At 38.9% G+C, this 26177-nt stretch overlaps 1 protein-coding gene across 1 annotated transcript in view; it reads left to right on the forward strand.

Moving 5' to 3' along the window:
- Nucleotides 1-475: 475 nt before the first annotated feature.
- SLC2A2 (solute carrier family 2 member 2) overlaps nucleotides 476-26177 on the forward strand; it is a 33561-nt gene continuing 7859 nt past the window's right edge. The window contains exons 1-6 of the mRNA XM_032406197.1: nucleotides 476-490; nucleotides 7527-7619; nucleotides 16452-16714; nucleotides 21865-21989; nucleotides 24858-24973; nucleotides 25839-26001. Coding sequence (XP_032262088.1) covers nucleotides 476-490; nucleotides 7527-7619; nucleotides 16452-16714; nucleotides 21865-21989; nucleotides 24858-24973; nucleotides 25839-26001 — 775 coding nt within the window. The remainder of the gene's footprint in view (nucleotides 491-7526; nucleotides 7620-16451; nucleotides 16715-21864; nucleotides 21990-24857; nucleotides 24974-25838; nucleotides 26002-26177) is intronic.

Consider the following 26177-nt stretch of genomic DNA (forward strand, 5'->3'; position numbering starts at 1 on the left):
TCTAAAGCACAAACAACAGTTCTGGTTCTCTGTAGAGCAGAGCACAGCATGCCTCCCATGTCCCTCGTCTTTGTCATCCCCACAACATGAAACATCAACCCAGCATCTCATCTTCTACAAAAGACCCCAAAGAATTCTTTTTTCACCTGTTCCCGGTTACTGGTGTACTTAACGTATTAAAGTGTGACCACCTCTGGTTTGTGACTTATGCCTGAGGGACCTGCTCCCATTTTCTTTTGCTGGTGCACAACTTTGAAGCCACAAGTCATTAAGGCAAGCATTTATTGATTAGATTCTCCTCAATATTCAGCCTCTGCTGAAATCAGATTTTAAAGGTAATGGCCAGGCTGCTTCGTTGCCTTGCTCCTCCTCCTCTAATGTATAACTAGTAGAAAGCTGGAGAAAGGCTGGCCAGCTGCATGTGCCACACTCACCACAGGACTTGGAATTAAGAGGAGGACTCTCAACCGATAAAATGACAGAAGATAAGGTAAAGTAGCATTATGTTCATTTTAAATCAGCTTGAGGAAATGAATAGGGGGATTTGTTCAAGTCGGTGACCATAGGGAGGATTTGGGGGATGTTGTGTGTAGCTACCACAGATTGAAGCTACTTCTCTTGGCCAACTGATAGTTCATTTAGCTGCAAAAATATGTATCATATTCAGTATTTTATATATCTATTCAGAATTTTAAGGATATTTGCTGTTTTCTGAGCAGTCTGTGTAACTTTCTCAAGTGATTCTGCATAACCATATTACTGAAGGAATGTGCAAAAAAAGGGTAGATTAACCTGAATCTAACTAATCATGAAAATTGGTCAGAAATTTTCAAAAATGACAATGAATGAAAAACAAGAGGCAGAAGGACTGCTCTAGATAAAAGGAGACTAAGAACTGACAACCAAGTGCAGCAAGTGATCTTAGATCCTGGAAAGAAGAAAACAGCTGTAAGGGACAATATGGGGACAGTTGGGGAAATTTCGAAAATGGGCTGTTATATTAGATAATATTAATATATCTATTATATTCTTGGATATGATGATGGTATTGTAATTATGTAGGAGAACGTCTTCATTCTTAGTGAGTACATGCTAAAGTATTTAGGAATGAAGTGACACTAATATCTGCAACTGATTTTCAAATGATTCCAACCACACTACATACATACCTGTGCATGCACACACATACACAGTGAAAGTTAAACAAATGTAAATGTTAACCATTCCTGAACACAGGTTATGGGATGTTCACTGCCTTACTTTTTCAACTTCTCTATAGATATGATACTTCCCAAAATAAAAACTTAAAAAGGTCATAGTGCTGTCGTTCTCTTATAAGTTTTCCCCAACCAAACACACCCAACCCTTCACACAATCACACAAGTAGGTAAATCTGTAGCCCTCTTAGAGTAGGATATCTAAAGTTCTGGCCTGTTGTAACTTACTCTGCTGAGCATTTCTTCATGTGAGTAAGTGACAAGGCTAGGAGCACAGACTTTGCGGTTAGCCAGGCTTGGATTTGGAGTGTGATGATGCTACTTACCTGCTGTGAGACCAAAGTTCAGTTATTTAACTGAGCTTGGGTTTTCTATATTGTGACAAAATAAGAACATATTGGGATATAGTAAGAGGATATAAGATATACAGGGATTCTAATAGTTCTTTATAGTCTGGGAGTATTTAAATGAGCTAGTATTTGAGAGACAGATGACAAATATTTTAATGTTAATAGTTATGCATTTACATGATGTATTTTAAAAATAACTAGGACTTCATGATTTCCTATTATAGCCCAGGATAAAGCTAAAGTAGTTAGCATTTTAAAGGTGATATAAAGACAAATATTAAGTTAATAACTATACAGATAGTATGTAGATTTGGCAAAAATAATAAAGGTAGTGTTCAAATAACTAAAGTTTGTAAGAGACTGCAAAAGGGAAGGTAATATGCTTACCACAGTGTCTGACACATAGTAAATGCTCAAGCTTCATTTTGAACTATCACTAAATTCCCTTTAGAAATTGTTGTAGGACTTTTCTTGAGAACCAAGGAATTGCTTAATAATGGAACCCAGAAATAATGAGAACTGATGTAAAGCACAATGTTTCAGCTTTGTAAATCTGCCCAGACTTTGAAAGAAGTGGGATAAGCATGGAACTGAGGGTTAGGAGACCTGAGTTCTCACACTGAATATACACAATAACGTACTGTCTAACTCAGACAAAGGACCTGAATTCAGTTTCTTCAAGTGGAAAATGAAGAAATTAGACTAGAATCCTCTGTTCTCTAAGGTCCCTTTCAACATGAAAATTCTATGGCTTGAGAGGCCCCTGGAGTTTTCCAAAGTTGGGTGCAAGATCACCTTTAGGTTGGCATATGGAGCCATGCAGTTTAGAGGAAAGACGTCAGCTTCTCCTCCCTACCAGTCAGTCTGTAGCTGCTGAAAATCGGCTTTTTTGCTTAGAAATGGGAGTTTAAGAACACCAGCTCTGGGTTCAAATGCTAGAATATCTGTTACTTACTAGCTGCATGGTATTGAGCATATCACTTAATCTTCTATAAGCCCTGGTTTCCTCACCTGTAAAATGGGGATATTTCTTTTACTTTGTAGTATTGTTGTGAAGATTATTGGTGACATATGAAAAGTTGACAGGTGGTTGGTTGACAAGAGAGATAAATGATGTGCTAATGTGATTAAAGATGTAATTGTTTTATAGCCCTTTCATTATTTATAGGAAGACCACATTAGTATCTTATTTAATCTTTATGATATCCATTTTTTGGCAAAGAAGCAGATTCAGGGATATTAAGGGCCTAGCTGGTAGTCTTCTAGGTTTTCTGAATTCCAAGTCTATTTGTTTTTTCTAACAAACCCCATCTAATTTCTAAGCCACAAAATAAATACCACATTTTGTTTTATGTTAGGGTTCAGCCACTTGCCCATTCTGTGTACTCCCACATTTATCCTGTGGCATATCTTTCATTGGATGTGGAACCTAGTTTCTCTAACTTAAAATTGTTAAGCTCTAAGTGGGGGTAGTCTTTCTAAGAGTCAGGCTTAATATCTTGTTGCCTATGAAGAGGTGAGAGACAAAGCTTGAAGATCTTCAGCCACTTTGTAGGTATATGGCTTTGGACAGGTTCCTTACCCTGTACTGGTTTTTCCATATGTGACATGATAATAATAATTACTACCTACAGAGTTGTTGAAAGAACAGAGCCTGGACAAAGTAAGATCCTAAGTTCTCACTGTTTTCATTAGCTCCTATGTACCTACCCTCAGTCAACCTCTTGGCCACTAGAATAATGGATAGGATTGATGGGCTAATTCAGACTTAACAGTCTTCAGAAATTTCCCTTCTCATAAACAAAACTTTTCTGTCCAAGCCTAGTACCAAAATATATAGAAGATTGAATATCTCTTTCATTTCACTACAGAAAAAGAAAAGATGGAAAGCAAAGAGCCAGTTTAAGGTAAGGTTCAGAGAGGGAAATTAAACCTAAAAGTAAAAGAAAAAAAGAAAGAAAGAAAGAGAAAAAGAAGGAAGGAAGGAAGGAATCAAAGTTTCAGAGACTTCTATATTTGGGATTATCACTTTAGTTGGGAATTCAAGTGACCATCTTAAAATTGATAACATTGTTCCTTACCTGACCGACGAGGTAAAATTCCTATCTTAGGAAGTTAAAGTGGGGAAACTGCAGCCCTGCCCCCGCAAGATGGGAAGACCAAAGCCAACTCTGAAAAAAGAAGCCAGGAAGACCAGAGGACAAGGACTTTAAGGACACTCTAAGATTTCTAAACGTCTAAAAATTCTATTTCCTTTACAGTTCCTTTTTTCTGTTACTCCTATAACATGAGAAATTGGTCTTAGGGGCAGCCCCAGAATTGCTATAGTAATGACTTAGAACAATTTGATTAGAAAGTAATGAGACAGGAGCTCCAGAGAACTTAAGTCTTTGAAAATTAAATTTCATTTTTATCAAAGTAATGTGGAGCAGCTAACACTGTTGTGACTTAGAGTGTGTATTTGGAGCGGCAGGGGAGAGCCGATGGAGATTATGGGGTACCAAATCTGCTACGGCCACCACCTTCACCCCTAACTTCCATTTCCATAGCACCCCTGCTCACCATTGGCATGGTGACTAGTTGGGTTGTTAAAATAAGAAGAAAGGAACTATATGATTGTCTGGTGGGGGCAGGAGAAGAGAGCCAGTAGAGAGCGGAAGCCCAGGGATGGAGTGGGAAGGGCAGTCACTAAGACACCAAGTGCTTGGACATTCTGCTACAGGAAGAAAAGGAGATGCAGGGATGCAACTGGCCCTGGGCTTGGTGGTGGGAAGGCCATGAGGTTCTTCTTCAGCTGAGCTACAGAGGAGCAGTTGAGTAGCTTTTTCCCTTTAGGATTTTTGTACAGAAATGTCACAAAAGTTTTCTGTGGATAGATGAGGAAGGAGGGGATTTGTGTGGTGGGTAGTGGGAAAATGCACTTGAAACTGGTGGGTGTTGGTGAGTTGGCTTCAGCATCACACTTGGCAAATTCTACGAATATGTGTGCTCTTAGATTTTTTTTTATTTAGAAAGATTATGATCCTAGATTTTTAGATGTGCTTGACTTTTGAATGTCTGTTTCTGACCAATGAGAAATTCAAAATAACCAATTAGTTAAAAGCATAGGGTCTGGATCTAAGTCATTATTGCACAAGTTACTGACTGTGAGACTGTAACCTAGTCTAGTTATCTATAAAATAGGGATACTGATAGTGCTGTCATGAGAAGTGTCCATTACTTGGTCTCCAGGATGTGTAAATATGTTACCCTAAAAGGCAAAAAGGACTTTACAAATGTCATTAAGATTATGGACCTTGAGATAGGAAGATTAACCTGGATTATCCAGATAGGCCAAATCTAATCTCATAACTTCTTCAATGGGAAGAACTTTTCCGGCTATAGTCAGGATCAGAGAGATGCAACGTGAGGACCTGACCGGCCCATTTCTGGCTGTGAAGATAGAGAAAGGACACCACTAACCAAGGAATGTGGTGGCCTCTAAAGCTGGGAATGGCCCTCACTTTACAGCCAGCACAAAAACACAGATCCTGGTCCTACAGCCATGAGGTACAGAATTCTACCATCAACCCAAATTTTCCCCAACAGCCTTCAGAAAGGAATACAGCCTGCCAACATCTTAATTTTAGTTGTACCAGACTTCTGATGTACAAGAACTGTAAGATAACAAACTTGTGTTATCTGTTATAGCTGCAAGAGAAAACCGATACAGTTAAAAGAGACAATCACATAGAGCAAAAAATAGGCATGCAGTAGGCAGAAATATTCAGTATTAGGCCTTGAAGTTGTGTTTGCATTGCACCTAATATCAAATTGTCTAGATTGTAGTGACGGAGACTATCAGGGAAGTGGGTGGAAGCCTTGTCAAGGTGCCCTCTGGTCCCCTCACGGCTGATGATGGTTACTTCCTACAAATAAAATGAAAGGATAAAATTCTCTGTCCCTGGAAACAGCTGAAGGAGAAAAAGGATTTGAGGAGAAACCACCAAGTAAATGGAACCCATTTTAGCTTTGGTTGCCTGAGGCACTAGGTATTAGATATCTAGTTACATATTAAAGGATAATTCAAAATCTCTGGTAATCCCATACCATGTAGCATATTGTGTGTGTGTATGTGCACACACACACAAACCTGTGCACACAGGTACATTTTACAGTTAACATACTTTGAATTTATTTGTAATTATTTTATTATGTATATGCATATATGATTTATATCTCAATATATATAATGTATATTATATGATATATATATATGCTTCTTTCAGGATATATACAGATATAGGATATATGTGCTTCTTTTAGGATAATATAATATTATCATATCTTTGGAGAAAGTTTTAAGTCCTTTCAGGAAGGAAGTTGCTGGGAAGAAAAGCCTACAGAGTGCCACCTGAAATTAATTCTGAATTAGTGGAAAGAGAACAAACCTACAGATTCCCAATTCTCACCACAGAGATTCCAATCCAATAGTAGGTCTGGGGTGAATCCCAGGAAGCTACACCTATAACAAGCTCTCCAATGAGGGTCTGGTTTTAGAACCCTTAGATTCCGTAACTTCAAGGCTCTCAGGCTGGTTCTGTGATAATACTTTGTTGATGATGACACTGAAATTTCTAATCTCTGGCTTTATTAGGGAATGAGAGGACTTGGTTAATAAGCTACTTTTCATGGTGGAGTAGGGATTTACAATCATCCCCCTACTTAGAGAAAAACTGAAGATCCTACAGGAAAAGTGGTTTGGGTCATATGCTCCCTAAACATCAGAGTGGGAACTAGAATTCATGTTGATATGACTCATTCATTTGTTCAGTGAAGTTTCTACAATATCCCATGTTGTTTATTTAAACATTTAAATTATGTAATTATACAGGAAATCATTCCCTTATAAAATGTCTGATAATATAAATAAAAGAAAAAATACTCGTTTATCCCCCTTCTCTAGTCTCACATTCTTCCTCAATGGTCATCCTTTTGTTATCTGTTCTTCAAGAAAATATTCTGTGACTTACATACAACATGCACAAATCAAAGAATGCTCAAGTTTAAGCCTTTTAAAAAATTAATGAGATTACACAGCTTCCTTTATCACTTAACAGTAAGTCAGTACAAAATGATCACATTACTCTAGCTGCAGCACAGCATAGTTGAATGTGTCATGATGTATTTGAATCTATCTGGCCATTTTCCATTGAATGACATTTTGGTTCTTTCTACAATTTTTGCTATCACACACACACACACACACACACACACACACACAATGCTGCATCAAATATCCTGATATGAGATTCTATATGTATGATATGATTTCTCTAAGATGGTTAGACATGTAACTATGAGTTGAAGGGAATGAATGTTCTGTCCCTTTCTACACTGAGTTTTGTAGCTACATGGAGTTGGAAAGAAAATAACATCCTTCAATCCATAACTCTAGATTCAACTAGTTGCAAATCTTAGAAATTATCCTTACCTGGATATTGATGTGGTCATGATAAAGCCTGGCTGATGCCTCTTGTATGAGTTTTGAGGTGTTTTTGTACCATAACAATGCCCAGGAGACCTCCCTATCTTTTTGTTACTGGTGTCTTTTTTACCTCTCCAAATGATATAAATTGACTGTTTTTATCACGGTGGTTTCCTTTGGTCAGCAGCAATTCTAGTCTTCAGACCTGATTTTGAATCTTAAATATATGTATGGAAAAGGATGTTTGGTTCCTCTCTTGGAAGAAATTGTCCCAAACTTTTCTCAGCTTTAGCAGTATAGGGCCCTTGATGAATGGCTCTTGCATTCTCGTATGAATGAGGCCTGTTGGGAGCATAGGGTACACTGTGAATGAGTACCAAGGAGCAAGAACCAGCCTGTAGAGACTGTCAGAAGTCCAAGCTGCACACTGACACGATGGTAGGTAACTGAAATTGCCTTGTGTTTCCCAGCCCTGTGTTTCATTCCCCACAGATCACCGGGACCTTGGTTTTCACGGTCTTCACTGCTGCACTGGGTTCCTTCCAGTTTGGATATGACATTGGTGTGATCAATGCACCTCAAGAGGCAAGTGACACATGTACAATTCAAATCTCTTTTTGGCAATTTCTGTCAGTGACTGAAAGATCTGTGTTCCTCATACCCAGAGATAAAGTGTGTCCACGTGGGGAACATAGGGTAATCCCAGCATTCTGTCAGGCACCACGTGCGTGGTTTCAAAGCTGATAACTTGGCCTTGGCTCCTCAGTAACCCTCACAAAGAAAGGGCAATAAACAATTCTTGATCTCTGACTCTGCTGTTCGCTGAGCTCACAGAAAACTCCAGCCAGAATACCACGTGCCTACAGATGTTGTTTTAAAAAACTTAAGAGCTTATTGCAACCTTTATTCAGAGCTCCCAGCCATATGTGAGTAAAAAAATGAATGAAAAATGATGGGGAATAAGAGGAAGCAATAGAAGGATTTATTTCACTTTATGCATAAGCTTTTACTGGGCACCAACTCACTGTGCATCAGGTGCTTTAACATATGTTCTCCTTAGTCTAACCTCCAAAAACCTTATTATGCCCAATCACAGGCTAGATGAAAGACTTTAGGAGCCCTAACACTAAGAAGGTCCTATCCTTCCCCCTAATTCTGTCCCTCCTAGCTAATCCAAAGTAAAATAATATATAACTGCTAAGTAATAGTCTGGAAGTCCAACAAAATTTGGATTTCTCCATGATAACTATTTGGATGGGTGTTTTTAAAAATATTGAATAATTTCTATCATTTGTCTCATTTATTTTGTGCAGCCCTACTCTGGTATACAATGAATAAACAGGAGTGGGATGTCATTTTTCTCAGCTCCCACAGTTTGTAAGTGGGGGAACCAAGACTTCATTCCCTTTGCTCTAATTAAGGCTGTCAGGTCATTTAGGGCAGGATTGTCTTCCTCTTCCTGTCACCAGTGCCAAGCACAATGATTAGCATAAAGGTGTTCAATAAAGTGGTTAGTTAGGAAAGAGAGGAAAAAAGGAGAGAAGCTGGGGAGGGGGGAGCGGTATAAAATGAAGGTCCAAGCATTTGTTGGGTGCCTTCTATGAATACATCATATTTCTTTTTTTTTTTTTTTAATTATGTTATGTTAGTCACCATACAATACATCATTAGTTTTTGATGTAGTGATCCATGATCCATTGTTTTCATATAACACCCAGTGCTCCATGCCATGCAGTACATGCCCTCCTTAATACCCATCACCGGGCTAACCAATCCCCCTTCCCCCCTTCCCTCTAAAACCCTGCTTGTTTCTCAGAGTCCATAGTCTCTCATGGTTCATCTCTCCCTCCAATTCCACCCCCCTCATTTTCCCCTTCCTTCTCCTAATGTCCTCCATGCTATTCCTTATGTTCCACAAATAAGTGAAACCATATGATAATTGACTTTTTCTGCTTGACTTATTTCAGTTAGCATAATCTCCTCCAGTCCCATCCATGTTGATGTAAAAGTTGGGTATTCATCCTTTCTGATGGCTGAGTAATATTCCATTGTATATATGGACCACATCTTCTTTATCCATTCATCTGTTGAAGGGCATCTCGGCTCTTTCCACAGTTTGGCTATTGTGGACATTGCCGCTAGGAACATTGAGGTGCATATGGCCCTTCTTTTCACTATATCTGTGTCTTTGGGGTAAATACCCAGGAGTGCAATTGCTGGGTCATAGGGTAGCTCTATTTTTAAATTTTTGAGGAACCTCCACACTGTTTTCCAAAGTGGCTGTACCAACTTGCATTCCCACCAACAGTGTAAGAGGGTTTCCCTTTCTCCACAACCTCTCCAACATTTGTTGTTTCTTTCCCTGTCCATTTTTGCCATTCTAACTGGTGTAAGGTAGTATCTCAATGTGGTTTTGATTTGAATTTCCCTGATGGCTAATGATGATGAACATTTTTTCATGTGTCTGTTAGCCATTTGTATGTCTTCTTCAGAGAAGTGTCAGTTCATCTCTTCTGCCCACTTTTTGACTTGATTATTTGTTTTTTGGGTATTGAGTTTGAGAAGTTCTTTATAGATCTTGGATACCAGCCCTTTATCTGTAGTGTCATTTGCAAATATCTTCTCCCATTCTGTGGGTTGCCTCTTTGTTTTGTTGACTGTTTCCTTTGCTGTGCAGAAGCTTTTTATCTTGATGAAGTCCCAAAAGTTCATTTTTGCTTTTGTTTCACTAGCTTTTGGAGATGTATCTTGAAAGAAGTTGCTGTGGCCGATGTCAAAGAGGTTACTGCCTATGTTCTGCTCTAGGATTTTGATGGATTCCTGTCTCACATTGAGGTCTTTCATCCACTTTGAGTTTATCTTTGTGAATGGTGTTAGAGAATGGTCGAGTTTCATTCTTCTGCACGTGGCTGTCCAATTTTCCCAGCACCATTTATTGAAGAGACTATCTTTTTTCCATTGCATGTTTTTTCCTGCTTTGTCAAAGATTATTTGACCATAGAGTTGAGGGTCCATATCTGGGTTCTCTATTCTGTTCCATTGGTCTATATGTCTGTTTTTGTGCCAGTACCATGCTGTCTTGGTGATCACAGCTTTGTAATATAGCTTGAAATCGGGCAACGTGATGCCCCCAGCTTTGCTTTTCTTTTTCAACATTTCCTTGGAGATTCTGGGTCTTTTCTGATTCCATACAAATTTTAGGATTGTTTGTTCCAGCACTTTGAAAAATGGCATTGGAATTTTGATCGGGATGGCATTGAAGGTATAGATTGCTCTGGGTAGCATAGACATTTTAACAATGTTTATTCTTCCGATCCATGAGCATAGAATATTTTTCCATCTTTTTGTGTCTTCTTCAATTTCTTTCATGAGTGTTCTGTAGTTCCTAGAGTATAGATCCTTTACCTCTTTGGTTAGGTTTATTCGAGGTATGTTATGGTTTTTGGTGCTATTGTAAATGGAATCGTTTCTCTAATTTCTCTTTCTACAGCTGCGTTGTTAGTGTATAAGAAAGCAACTGATTTCTGTGCATTGATTTTGTATCCTGCCACATTACTGAATTGCTGGATGAGTTCTAGTAATTTGGGGGTGGAGTCTTTTGGGTTTTCCACATAAAGTATCATGTCGTCTGCGAAAAGAGAGAGTTTGACTTCTTCTTTCCCAATTTGAATACCTTTTATTTCTTTTTGTTGTCTGATTGCTGTTGCTAGGACTTCTAGTACTATGTTGAACAATAGTGGAGAGTGGGCATCCTTGGTGTGGTCCTGATCTTAAGGGAAAGGCTCTCAGCTTTTCCCCATTGAGGATGATATTCGCTGTGGGTTTTTCGTAGATAGATTTTATGAACTTGAGGAATGTTCCCTCTATCCCTATACTCTGAAGAGTTTTAATCAGGAAAGGATGTTGTATTTTGTCGAATGCTTTTTCTGCATCAATTGAGAGGACCATATGGTTCTTCTCCCTCCTCTTATTAATGTGTTCTATCACATTGATTGATTTGCGAATGTTGAACCACCCTTACGTCCCGGGGATAAATCCCACTTGGTCGTGGTGGATGATCCTTTTAATGTATTGTTGGATCCTATTAGCTAGGATTTTGTTGAGGATTTTGGAATCCATATTCATCAGGGATATCGGTCTGAAATTCTCCTTTTTGATGGGGTCTTTGCCTGGTTTGGGGATTAAGGTAATGCTGGCCTCATAGAATGAGTTTGGAAGTTTTCCTTCTGTTTCTATTTTTTGAAACAGCTTCAGTAGAATAGGTATTATTTCTTCTTTGAATGTTTGGTAAAATTCCCCAGGGAATCCATCAGGGCCTGGACTCTTGTTTTTTGGGAGGTTTTTGATCACTGTTTCAATCTCGTTACTGGTTATTGGCCTATTCAGGTTGTCAATTTCTTCCTCTTTCAGTCTTGGCAGCTTACAGGTTTCCAGGAAGGCCTCCATTTCATCCAGATTGCTCAGTTTATTGGCATAGAGTTGTTGATAACAATTTCTAATAATTGTTTCTATTTCCTTGGTGTTAGTCGTGATCTCACCCCTTTCATTCATAATTTTATTAATTTGGGTCCTTTCTCTTTTCTTTTGGATAAGTCTGGCCAGTGGTTTATCGATCTTATTAATTCTTTCAAAGAACCAACTTCTAGTTTCGTTGATCTGATCTACTGTGTTTCTGGTTTCTAATTCATTGATTTCTGCTCTAATTTTAATTATTTCTCTTCTAATGAGTAGCTTAGGCGTCATTTGTTCTTTTTCTCTAGTTCTTTAAGGTGTAGAGTTAGTTGGTGAATTCAGGATTTTTCTATTTTTTTGAGTGAGGCTTGGATGGCTATGTATTTCCCCCTTAGGACCGCCTTTGCAGTATCCTATAGGCTTTGGACCGATGTGTTTTCGTTCTCATTGATTTCCATGAATTGTTTAAGTTCTTCTTTGATTTCCTGGTTGACCCAAACATTCTTGAGCAGAGTGGTCTTTAGCTTCTAAGTGTTTGAATTTCTGCCAAATTTTTTCTTGTGATTGAGTTCCAGTTTTAAAGCATTGTGGTCTGAGAATATGCAGGGAATAATCTCAATCTTTTGGTATCAGTTGAGACCTGATTTGTGACCCAGTATATGGTCTATTCTGGAGAAAGTTCCATGCGCGCTTGAGAAGAATGAGTATTCTGCTGTTTTAGGGTGGAATGTTCTGTAAATATCTATGAGGTCCATCTGGTCCAATGTATCATTCAAAGCTCTTGTTTCCTTGTTGATTTTCTGCTTAGATGATCTGTCCATTGCTGAGAGTGGAGTATTGAGGTCTCCTACAATTAACATATTGTTATCAATATGACTCTTTATTTTGGTTAACAGTTGGCTTATGAAGATGGCTGCTCCCATGTTGGGGGCATAGATATTTACAATTGTTAGATCTTCTTGTTGGATAGACCCTTTAAGAATGATATAGTGTCCTTCTGTGTCTCTTATTACAGACTTTAGTTTAAAATCTAATTTGTCTGATATAAGAATTGCTACCCCAGGTTTCTTTTGAGGTCCGCTGGCATGGAAGATGGATCTCCATCCCTTCACTTTCAGTCTGGATGTATCTTTAGGTTCAAAATGAGTCTCTTGTAGGCAGCATATGGATGGGTCCTGTCTTTTTATCCAATCTGCAACCCTGTGCCGTTTTATGGGAGCATTTAGGCCATTCATGTTGAGAGTGATTATTGAAAGATATGAATTAATTGTCATCATGTTGTCTGTGAAGACGTTGTTTTTATAGATTGTCCCTGTAAATTTCTGTTGAATATCACTCTTGGGATCTTTCTCCTTTTATAGAACCCCCCTTAATATTTCTTGCAGGGCCGGCTTAGTGGTCACATATTCTTTCAGTTTCTGCTGGTCGTGGAAGCTCTGTATCTCTCCATACATTCTAAATGAAAGCCTTGCTGGATAAAGTATTCTTGGCTGCGTGTTCATCTCATTTAGTACCCTGAATATGTCTTGCCAGGCCTTTCTGGCTTGCCAGGTCTCTGTGGATAGGTCTGACGTTATTCTGATGTTCCTCCCTCTGTACGTAAGGAACCTCTTCCCCCTAACTGCCCTTAAGATGGTTTCCTTGTATCTAAGATTTGCGAGTTTTACTATTACATGTCGAGGTGTTGGCCTGTTTTCCTTGATCTTGGGAGGGGTCCTCTCTGCCTCTAGGACTCGAATGTTTGTTTCATTCCCCAGATTAGGGAAGTTCTCAGCTACTATTTGCTCAAATACATCTTCTAGTCCTCTCTCTCTCTCCACTCCCTCTGGGATTCCAATTATTCTGACATTGAACGCTTCATGGCGTCACTTACTTCTCTGATTCTATTTTCATGGATTCTGAGTTGTTTTTCCCTGGCCTCCTCTTTTCCCTTTTTATCTATTATATTGTCTTCCAGGTCGCTTATTCGTTCTTCTGCCTCACTTACACTAGCTGTTAGATTATCTGGATTGGATTGGATCTCATTGATAGCATTTTTAAGTTCTGCCAATTCACCTTTCATTTCTGCCCTTAGAGACTCTATGTTGCCATTAATTGATTTCTCCATTCTAGCCATTGTCTTCACAATTGCTAGCCTGAATTCCATCTCTGACATCTTGGTTATATCTGCATCCATTTGTAAATCTGCAGCATAAGTCATAACCTCTGAGTCTTTTCTATTTTGGGGGTTCCTCCTCCTAATCATTCTGTTGATGGGTGTTTGAGGGAATGTATAGCATCCAAATTATTGACCAGAACCCAAACAAGATGCGCCTGTTTTCTTGAGACCTTAGTGTTGCTGGCCTCTTGTTTTCCCAGCCTGTCTTCTGGGGGAGGGGCCTGCCGCTCTGTTACTCAGGCAAACCTGTTTGGGGGGAGTTGCCCTGTGCCCCTGTGGCGGGGGATGGGCTCAGTGGGAATCAGTCTTTGGGGCTTTTGTTCTCTGGCGCCTTTCCCTGGTGGCTTTCCGCGTCTCTTCCGCGAGTCAGAGCAGAAGAGACCGTTTCCAACCCTCTGCCCCAGAGCAGAGAGACAGCAGTCTGCTCTTCAGTGAGTTCTCCAGGCCACACCGTCTCCGTTTCTGTCCGTGCTGCTATAAACTGCAGCGTCCTGGGTTGTGCGCCCCTCCGCAGCGCTCCCAGTCCTGCCTCCAGGTCAGGGCACGTCTCTGCCCTTTGTGCTTCTAAAACCGCCAGCCGCTCCCAGTTCGCCCATGCGACCCCGTCGCTCTGGGTTCCGCCCCAGGGGCTGCCCTAAAGTCCTTTCCCCGCCGCTACCCGTCAGCGAGTCTGTGGCCCGTCCCCGGCGTGCGAGGCTGTCGCTCACCGGCGGTGTAGGATCCCCACGTCCAGGCACCCTCCCGCTGCCGTTTATCCTCCGATATCTGCTCATGGAATCATGGCTCCCCGCTTCGTACCTCAAAACCAACCACCTGCGATATTCTGTTTGTAGAGATCCAGATCTTCTTACATCTCAGGATGGTTTCGTGGGTGCTCAGAGTGGTCTGGTAGATATCCAGCTCAATTCTGGGGACCAGTTGAAATAGGGTCCCCTACTCCTCCGCCATCTTTCCTTCTCCAAATATATCATATTTCACCTTCTTCCCTTACAATGTTGGACTCCAAGGAAAATGTGTACTGACCATAGTCTATCACCTGAAAGCGTTGCTCCTTGGGCCAGAAGATGTGCTTTGGTTGGGTGCCACATATTATCATGAGTGTGGTGGTCTTGCTGTAGTTGAGAGATTTAGATAACAATGCTGGGGGTCACCACTTTTTTCTGTGGGTGATGACAACACGTGCCGATTTAGCAGCCTTCTTGAAATTTGGTTCAGCATCACCGTAATTTAGGATCAGCAGAGTCTCTTTGTGGAAGACCTTTTCACATCCTATTTAAACCATCTTCTCCAGGGAAGGAGAGAGAAAATTAGGCTAAGGTTTCCCTTCCTTCAATCCAAGTCCTAGAGCCAGACTTGAAAATAGGTATCCCCCACTGCCATCGGGCTTCATGTCCTCTCTAGAGCCCCTCTTTCTGTGTTTAACAAGCTGCTTAAACATCATTATAGAAGAATAGATGTTCAGCTTCATTTGTGTTTGTTAGTGGAATGACACGTAGCATTGTTTAAGGGTATTTTAAAATCACACTTTTTTATGATTATAAAAACTACACATACCTGCTATAGAAAGTATTTGGAACAAATCACCTATACTAATTCTACCACATAGGGCAAACAGCTGAGAACATTTCAGATAGTTCCTTCTAGCCTTTTTTCTATGCATATTATCCATGTAGAATGGTCTGCTAATGAGGCAAATGTCTTGGTCGGACTTCTTTTATCATAAGAGGATATCAATTCCCTCCTTCACTCAGCTGATTTTACCACATAGGGCCTTGCCCATGACTGACAACCTAGAGCAGGTTCATTCCAGGTCCTTGTCAGAGGTCCTCCCATGCCACTGAATAGTAACCAAATCAGCACTGAGAGGAAGGACAAGGGAAGAAGCCCGAAGGCTGTGCCTTTACTCAATTATACTTTGGTAGGATCTTTGCCTCTTCTGAAACACAGGATAAACTATGGCTGTGTGATATTTAATTTTGTGTTCTGTTCATTCTATTACATACTGAAATTTGTGAGGACACAGAGGAAGAAACTCCTTCAGGTATCAATCCCTTCTCAGGGGCCACTGAGTTATTTTTATCTTTGAAATTCAATACACATGATTGTTTTCCTCTCTTTGCACTGGCTTCTAGGAAATTTACTGGTAAATTTATAGCATATTTCTAGCAAGGATATAGCACCGAGGGTTTATATTTTGTATACTAACTTTATTTTTGGCTTCATCTTATCTTTCCCAATCTTTTTTCTTACAGCCATTTTTATGCTTCTATTAGAATATTTACATAAATCAATTTAAACCCTGCTGTGCAGAGGTAACATGGTGTGAAAATGTATCTTTTTATCTGCAGAATAGTTTCAATTTGAATAGATGCCTGCACTTAAAACTTGAAGAATTTTACATAAAAACCCAGATTTCTGGCTTCTTTTTTAAAAATTAAAGGTCATGCAATACTAGTCTCACATTTCAGCCTCCTTCTTTAGGTGGGGGAAATGCTCTCCAGTGCTATAATCTTGCCCATTTGCTCTTATATTCTCAATAGTAGAGACAGTATTTCAGTCCTCTAGTTATCAAGGTTCTCCTTTACTTATTTGTTCCTGCCTAGTTCATGTGGGCACTGGAATTTGCAACCTCTGTTTTACAGGATATGGTCAACTGTAAGTAAATCTATCTGTGTTTGTATGTATATAATACATATAATTGGGATGACCCTTTTAAACACCTAACAACATTCTAAGGGAAAAACAAACAAAAGGTGTATAGAATATTTGAAATGTTGGAGCTATTTTTCTTTATTTTATTTCCTCAGGTAATAATATCCCATTATGAATACGTTTTGGGTATTCCACTGAATGACCGAAAAGCTATCAACAACTATACTATCAACAGTACAAAGGAACTGCCCACAGTCCCATACCTAGGGGATTCAATACCAACACCTTTGGTGGAGGAAGAAACTACAGCATCTACTAGCCTCGTCACCATGCTCTGGTCCTTGTCTGTGTCTAGCTTTGCAGTTGGTGGAATGATTGCATCATTCTTTGGCGGGTGGCTAGGGGATCGGCTTGGAAGGTAGGCAAGTTTCATAAATAAGCATAAACATGGAAACTTTAGTATTTGGGGTTTCTAAAACTTTGTTTAGAAAGAAATCATCTTTCCTTTTGTGGAATAGTTTCAGAGTTGTTCTTTTCAATTCATGAACCTATGAATTACGTTTTAGAACAAATAATGGAGAAAGCTGTTGCCCTAATCTGCTTAACCATAGAGGCATTTATAGCAAAAGTGGGTTTGGTGTGTATTTCCACAGAACTGATTTGATTCTCTAAATTTTTTAGTTTTAAAACATATTGGGGTGCCTGGGTGGCTCAGTCAGTTGGGTGTCTGACTCTTGATTTTGGCTCGGGTCATGATCTCAGGATTCTGAGATCCAGCCCCCACCCCCAAGTCAGGCTCAATGCTCAGTGGGGAGTCTGCTGGAGATACTCTCTCTCTCCCTCTGCCCCTCCCCCTGCTCACTCTCCCTCTCTCTCTTTCTCAAATAAATCTTTAAAAAACTAAAATAAAATAAAACATGTTAAGAAACCACTACATAAATGGTTAACTCAGGAACTCAATGGCAGAGCTAAGAGTAAAATTTTTAACCAGGGAATCCATTGTTTGCTTCACCAAATCACTCCATTTCTCAGACATCCAGTTTTTCATTTTCAAATTAGAATTTGGCATTTGGATCAGTCAAGTCCTAAGGTCAAATCAATATCCCTAACTCCCAATTGCCCAATATACTTGGCATGGGTTTCTAGCTGTTGCTACTGCTCTCTCAAAGTCCCAACCAGAGATGAAGCAAGTAGTGTCTCCACTTCTTTACCCTGGTTTTTATCAAGTGTATTGGATTAAAAATGTCATTTAAAAAAAAACTCCCTGGAACTCCTTTACACTTAAATTTCATTCACTTAGTCATGTGACATACTAAAAATTGGGATTCCACCCCCACACACAGAGAGAGGAAATAAAATCAGAAAATCAAATGGGTTTTTTTTTGGACTCATTTTCTGTTTTGAGGCCACCTTTTGTTTATTAATTTCTTTTTCTCTGATGATAAAAATAAATATGCAAATACGGAAAATTTAGAAAATGCAAAAACCACTACAGATGTATATATATATAGGTAACTATTTTAGTAATTCTAGATTACAATTCATTTAGTTTTTTATATTCTTACTTTAAATTATAATTTTATCTCTCTCATTATTAAAATTCTGATAATTTCCTTCTCTTGCACTGGAGATTTTATATAAGGCTATAAGAAGTTTTCTTAAACAATGAGTATCATTGGGGCACCTGGGTGGCTCAGTTAGTTAAGCATCTCGGCTCAGGTCATGACCCTATCAGGCTCCCTGCTCAGCAGGGAGTCTGCTTCTCCCTTTGCCCCTCACCCAGCTCTCATGCTCTCTCTCTCTCAAATAAATAAATAAAATCTTTAAAAAAAATGAGTAGCATAATAACCCAAGTTTTATTCTTGTTCTTACTTGAAAGGGACTTTCCTCTACCACAAAAGATAATAGTTTCTCACATTTTTATCAATTTGCTGGTATTTAGCTGACTTAAAATCAGAATCTGCAAGTTACAGGGTTCATAAACTGACTTTAATTGTTAAAAAAAATTTTAAATCATTTTAATTTGAACCAAACTGGTTTATGCAATAATTGGAAAATTTTCTAGATTAATATTTCTACAATAAATAAAATTAAGCAAAGTTAAATTTTAAAATATGAATCAACCAATTCTTTTAGCAGCTACTAATGTTTTATACCTCTTCCACCCTTAAAGAGAAAATTTAAGGGGTGCCTGGCTGGCTCAGTTGGTGGAGCCTGCGACTCTTGATCTCCGGATCGTGAGTTCAAGTCCCAAGTTGGGCGTGGAGCTTACTTTAAAAAAAAAAAAAGAAAGAAAGAAAAAATGTAAGCCCTTGTTCTCATTTCATTTAGAAATGAGATTTTGACATGTCTAGTGATGTACTCTAAAGCATTTAATTCATGTCCTCGTGATGGATACAGGATGCATACCCTCTCAAGTCTTAGAATTTAGCATCAACAATGGTCATACCCCAAAGCAATGTCAAATGATCATTTATCAAATGACTTTGGTAAACTAAAAGTGAGGCTTCTTCCAAGTATCAGTAGAAAAATGATTCTCCATGAATAGCACCCACAAAATTAATAATTTTAACATCAGGGGCGCCTGGGTGGCTCAGTCGTTAAGTGTCTGCCTTCAGCTCAGGTCATGATCCCAGGGTCCTGGGATCGAGCCCTGCATTGGGCTCCCTGCTCCGCCTGAAGCCTACTTCTCCCTCTCCCACTCCCCCTGCTTGTGTTCCCTCTCTCACTGTGTCTCTCTCTGTCAAATAAATAAATAAAATCTTTAAAAAATTTTTTAAAAATAATTTTAACATCAAAATTAAGACAAAAGAGTTCAGTCTCTATATAAAGTATTTTTCTAGGAAGATTCATTGAGAAATGACATGATTTTCCTTATTGACCAGGTCATTGCTCCATCAATTAAAAATAAGTAAATAAAAGCTTATTTTTCCATTACTTCTTTAAAAAAAAAGTCTTTCCTTATAATTGTGTAATAGGCAATAAATGTCTGTGGCCACTGCTTCATAGATTTGGCTTCTCAGGGTCAATTTTTCCCGAAGTTGCGCACTTAAAATTTAATTACAATGACATGGTGGAGAAGACCATGGTCTGTGCAATCCACACTACCGTCAGTGAAGGAAGGTATACATAGCCTGCCTTTAAATGCATTCTTTCTTTTGTATAAAAAAATGGAACTCACTAGAATCAAGCATTAACCTTTGGTTTCATACAGATCAAGCCCCAGCTCTAACACTTAATAGTTGTGTGAAAATGAGCAAGTTACTTAGGTTCTCTAAGATGTTTCCCCATCCATCTATCTACAATGTAGGAAAAAATAATACCTAACTCATGGCATTATTGTGAGAATTACATGAGAGCACAGACAGAGGATTTATCACAATGCCTAGCACATAGTAAGCAGGCACTGAATGTAGCCTTACTTTGATGCTGATGCTGATGAAGACAATGATCATGACAGTGTTAAAGCCTACGCTAACAGGAGTATTTAGAGCAAAATTTAAAGAAATATACTTAGAAATATATTTCTTTCTCCCTGATTCAGTGATTTCATGTATTTTTGGATTATTTATTCTTGGCCATTTCTCATGCCTGAGCAGAAGTTAAAATCCTTTAAGTGGTACAAAGTGCTCTAGCACCCACCGATGATAAGGAAGAGGGACTTTAGAGCAATCTGGCATCAAATATACTTTCAAGCTATCTCTTTTAAGAGTTTTTCTCCCTAATAGAATATATTCCCTAACAGAATATATAGTACTAGCCAGCTAGTAACAATTTCTTAAGGTAAATTATTGAATTTGTTTGCCCTCTGAACTTGAGTAGAGAAAGGGTACTTCAGAGAGAAATAGCCCCGTCTTTTTCTGCTCTGCAGCTCTGAAACTGACCAGCTCTAAATCACTGTTTCCCCTTCCTTTGAGTAGTTGACATTTTCCTATGTTGGTTTTCTATTACTGCTCTAATGAGTTACCATAAACAGTGGCTGAAAACAACAGTTATTTTCTTATAGTTTTGGAGGTCAGAAGCTCAAATTCAGTTTCATTTGGCTGAAGCCAAGGTGTCAGCAGGGCTGGTTCCTACTGCAGCTTCAGAAGGAAGAACCCATTTCCTTGCCCTTTTTCAGCTTCCGGTGGTCACCATATTGCTTGGCTTGTGGCCCCCCCATTCAATCTTCAAAGTACATTACTCCAATCATATTTCTGCCATTACATTATCTTCTCCTCTGCCCTCCTCTTACCAGAATACTTGTGATTCCATCACTGGGCCCACCAGGATAATCCAAGATAATCTCTTTATCTCAAAACTGTTAATTTAATCACATCTGCAAAATCCCTTTTATTATATAAGGTAATATATTCCCAGAGTCTGAGGATTAGGATGTGGACTCTTACGGGATATTATTAAGCCTATCACATACTTGTTGGGCAATCATTGCAGTATAAGACTACATAATTTTACTCTCCAGAAAAAAAAAATCTGTCTGGTGTTAAAGATACTTGCTTAGAAAAAGCTCACCTATTCAAGTTTGAAACATTGACACAGAACATAACAAGATGCTTACATTTCTTTGTGGCACAAATATTTCCACACCTGTCCATTCAGATTCTTTTACTGGCCTTATCATCATCTACTGAACTTTAAAGAAGGTTTTTGTGCCCCACTTTCCCATTTAATAGGAATAAAAGTATCAGATATCTGCAAATGTTGTTAATTTTCATATGATTAATTTTGAAAATGATGTTTTTTTGCTATTGTCAGCTTTATACATATTTTACGTTGGTTGACATTAATTCATAGGTTCTGGAAATATGATGACATGCAATGTTAAAATAAGAATAATTATAATTCTCTATGATAAAACACTTAAAGTAAATTTTAATTTACTTCCAAATAATTCATAGTAAAATAAATTTAACTTTGAAAGTCCTTACATCATCTACATCAACTAAAACCTGCATCATTAAGAACGAAAGAAAGAAGGTGGGGGAGAAAGAAAGGAGAGGAGAGGAGGGAAGGAGGGAAGGAGGGAAGGAAGGAAGAAAGGAAGGAAGGAAGGAAGGAGAAGAGAAGGAGAGGAAAGGAGGGAAGGAGGGAGGGAGGGAGGAAAGAAAGCAAGGAAGGAAGGAAGGAAGGAAGGAAAAAGAGAAGAGAAGGAAGAAAGAGGGGAAAGAAAGAGGATGTAATAGATTACAACTACAGTGTTGAATATAGCTATCACCAGACAGTTACTTCAAACAAGCAACTTGTAGAAAACTTAGTTAACTGCTTGAAAAAATTTCAGAAGTGTTATCTTAAATCAAACCAGTCATCACCACAACTGAGTCATCTCTATTAAACTGTAGAGATCACATGCATGAAACCCAGATTTTTTCATTATAAACATTACTTACTGTTAATGCGTTAGTCCACCCATAAATCAAACTAGCAATCATGGCTTAAAATTCCCCAACTAACTTTTTCAGAAAAATTAAAATAACTGCTCTTAAGTAAATATCTTAGCATACTCTGAAAGCAAATAATTTTATCAAGTTTTGATGCTGAATTTTTAATTCTTGCTTTTTAAAATTTCAGAATCAAAGCCATGTTGGTAGCAAACATTCTCTCATTAGTTGGAGCTCTCTTGATGGGGTTTTCAAAACTGGGACCATCTCACATTCTTATAATTTCAGGAAGAAGCATATCAGGACTCTACTGTGGTAAGTCAACCATGCACACTCGTGTGCACACACACACACACACACACACTTGTCTTAAAATTATTCTAAAGGCAGATACGGTAACATGCAGGGAAGTTTTCAAGCCGGAGGTGGCATCACAAAAGGGAAAGGCAATAGCATAAAATTGAAGTCCTGAGTCAGGGAGGTTTGGGACCAGTAAGTGGGAGTTGTGAAACTATCTTCTTGCTCATGGCAATTTCCAGTGGTATAATCGAAGATAAATAATTTAACTCATAGCTTCCTGATCTGCTAAATGAAGGAGATAGTATGTACGACGTAGGGCACTTGTGAGAATACATGTAAAATGTCCAGCATAGAGCCTGCCTATAGTAAGCTGCCGAGAAAAGCCAGCTGTTGTTACTGCTCCTGCCCTGCAGTAGACAGTGGCACACTGCTACACCCAGAACCTCCACCCTGGCTCTTATGGCCTACTTGGCCACCTAGGTCTCTATCTCTCCTTTCTGGAAAGACCTTGACACCCAAGCCCATCTCTCAGACCACATTCCCTTAGCGGTTGGATTTCAGATGCGGCTGGGTGAAGCATTACGGTGGCAGTGACCGCAGGGAGAGGGAGTCAGGCAGGAGCAGCTGGTAGAGGAGTTCATAATGGACAAAGGATGCGCCCCTTGCGAACCTCACATCTGAATATCTGGAATCACTAGTTCTTGGAAATAGCTTTTCAAACTTTTGGAAGTTTCAAATTTTCAGAAGCAAACATAATCAGCAGAGGTCTGAACATCTCTAAAAGGGAGGATCACTTCATCTCTAAAATAGCTAAATCTTTAGCTTCTCAATGCCAGTGAAGCCCTGATTCTGATGGTTTGGAGCCAAGGTTTTAACCCATTGTCCCAAATCGTAGAGCTGTCTTTCAAAGCACTAATATCCACTGGGGCCAGGGGAGGGTGTGAGAGCACAAAATGATGTATAAAATGTTTATAGTTTTTACTTGCAAAGAGAAAAGACTATAGCTTCATGTGTCTTCAATGATCCCCTGAAACAAAAGTCCAAAATACCCACAAGTTAATAACCTAATTAAAAGTCTCTTTTCATTGTTTTCAATGTTAATACAAATAGCTGAAAGCTAGGATAGCTTTATCAAGGTGAAGAGGCAACCCACATGTGGAGAGATTTAGATTCAGAATGAATTAATTCTGGCACTGTCTCTGCCTGGCCTTAGATATATTAACTGGATGTTCTGTAAAATGCAAAGAATAACACTATCAAGGAGTTCCAAATCATGATTCTTCTTTCTTCTTTCTCCATTTTAAAAAATACAGTATGAAAAAAAAATCACAAATATTTTTGGGAAAATTGAAAAGAAATGCTATAAACATTGTGGAGCAACCTATCACTAGCATAGCCAAGTAACTTGTACTCCCCAATTATCTTTTAAAATTATGCCTGGTCCTGTTCTGAGCATTAAAATTGCTAAAAATTATAGGAAATACATTTTGACTTTAAATTTGTGTGAACTCAGACCTGTGAGCTTATCTACATTATTATGTTCTTGAGCTACAATAGGAGGTATTACACAGAAAGTACAGCCTGGAAAAGGGACAAATAAATGGGCTTTTTCTTTTTTTTTTTAAGATTTTATTTATTATTTATTTGACAGAGAGAGACACAGTGAGAGAGGGATCACAAGCAGGGGGAGTGGGGAAGGAGAAGCAGGCTTCCCGAGGAGCAGGGAGCCCGAAAAGGGGCTCAATCCCAGGACCCTGGCATCATAACCTGAGCCGAAGGCAGACGCCTAACGACTGAGCCACCCAGGCGCCCTAAATGGGCTTTTTCTTATTTAAGTTCAATAGACCACACATTAGAGTCACATGTAAATGTCAGCCAAAATTCAGATGCCATATCAATCATGCAACTGTTCATGTGAGATATTAAGAACAATTTAAAGCATTAAAAACATATTGAAAGAGTTCCCAAAGTAATCTTTTACACAAAAACCATATATTTTCATTTTATAGACAAACTCTCTAAGAGGAAGACTCTAACAAGTCTTATTTTTAAATTCTCAAGAAAATACTAAACATTGCATTCCACCTTGCTTGTTGATAGTCTCTAACCTTTTTATGCACTCAGCAAATGGCTGGATACTCCACCATTTCCAACGTGACTGAGTACATCTGTGTTTAAGAAAGCTATAGAAGGCAGAATTGCCTAGGGCTTTTCAATTTTTTGGTATTCCTTTAAGCACCAAAATCCTTTCTGAAGCCCATTGTTAGGAGAGAATAAAGAAGAAGCTGGGTTGCTCTGCGTGGAGTAATTGAGGGAAGAGCCCCTGAATTCCTTAACCTCTTCCACCTGTCCACACCTCCCTCACCACTTTAACAGTGATCTTGAGGTACTTCCACATTGTGTAGACTCAGGGCTTGTAGTTCTCGTGCTAAAGCTCTATTGCACTATGATCTTGGATAAACTGTTTCTCACCTCTATCAAGTAAAGAGATTGGCCTAGATATGTTCTAATTTCCTTTAACACTATGAGTTTAGATCAAGAATATTATTAAAGCATTCTTCAGTCTCTTTTCTGAAGACAACTTGAGGCATTATGATGTAAAGTCAATTTTAACATGGTTTTAACTAAATAAGGCAATGCTATGAATAATTGCCAAATCCATGACTAACCATTTCTTTCTATTGCTATATCCAACTACAACTTCAATAGAGTCTTATCAACAAATATTCTTTGCATAAACTGTGTCTATGACTGGGGACAAGGGGTCTTCCAACAGACTCTGACAGGACCTTTTAGTCAGGATATTGACTATACTTAAACCAAATTATTGTTATTGAGATAGTCCTGGCTGCACTTTCACATTTATGTTCATGTTTTATGCAGGACTAATTTCAGGCTTGGTTCCAATGTACCTTGGTGAAATTGCTCCAACCACACTCAGGGGTGCTCTTGGCACACTTCACCAGCTGGCCATTGTCACGGGCATTCTTATTAGTCAGGTAAAAACTCCCATCCCCTACTTCACCCATCCTCTACTTTATCCAGCTTCTTCCTCCCTGATAGATCGACACAGCGGAAAAAACTAGTTCCACCATTGGGAGTGGGGATGCTGTAGAGACTTAGGCTTTTTAGCTCAAAGCTAAATTATTACTGCTTCATTCCTCACTTCTCCCCTTGGATCTGTGGTAGGGTTGGCACTAGAGATGACCCAACATGCCAGGTCTTGAACTTCTGGAGCTAGTCTAGAATTAAATTATTCTGTTCAGATTTCAAAGAATTGGAAACTTCACATTTTTAACTGCTGGATTTCCTTTGTTTTGAGCATCTTACCTGGACAATTAATATGTGTATGATTACCATAGCAGTTTTTTGTCAGCTGGCTCTATCCTTCCCTTCCATCCCATGGACTCAGAGTCCTCAGAACCCTTAACCTAGGATTATCCAGAGGGTAAACCACTGCAATAAGGATGATAAATCTGGGTCTCATTATAATAATTGTTCTATCTATATAATCCCATTTTATTTTTCTGGGTAATCTAAGGAGAAATTTTTTAGGGTCCAAAGTTACACATGGTTTTTGGTGTTGCTTTAGATGTCAAATGTGTTCTTAAAAGTTTGGTTGTTTCCCATCCTAAATGGCCCATATGCGTTAATGAAAACAAACCTAAGTGTACTCTTTGTAAAACAAATAGTCCCAAATTTAGTTAAGTAAGACACACTAGTAATAGTTTCTGCTTTGGGCATACTTGAATCAAAGTTGTCAGGGATTACTATTAAATAACCAACGTACTTTTTCAACAAATGGTTACAGAAGGCAGACCCAAAGTGTTGTGCAGTTGCCATGCTTCCTCCCTGCCTTTTCAGATTGTTGGCCTCAACTTTATCCTGGGCAATCATGAGCGGTGGCATATCCTGCTTGGTTTGTCTGCTGTGCGAGCCATCATCCAGTCTCTGCTGCTCTTCTTCTGTCCAGAAAGCCCCAGGTACCTTTACATCAAGTTGGATGAAGAAGTCAAAGCAAAGAAAAGTAAGCCTGTGGGTGGTTTTCTTTCTTCCTATTGTTTTGGAACTATCAGCTAATGAAAAACAGTGTGCAAGAATGTTTACTGGTCAAGTTGGTATGAGCGCTTTCCAAATGAAGTCAATGATTACATGTAAGAAGAATGTGCAAGATCACTTCAATATGACTCACGCATGCCATTT

Source organism: Phoca vitulina, unplaced genomic scaffold (assembly GCF_004348235.1).
Source record: "Phoca vitulina isolate PV1807 unplaced genomic scaffold, GSC_HSeal_1.0 scaffold8, whole genome shotgun sequence".
NCBI classification, from domain to species: domain Eukaryota; kingdom Metazoa; phylum Chordata; class Mammalia; order Carnivora; family Phocidae; genus Phoca; species Phoca vitulina.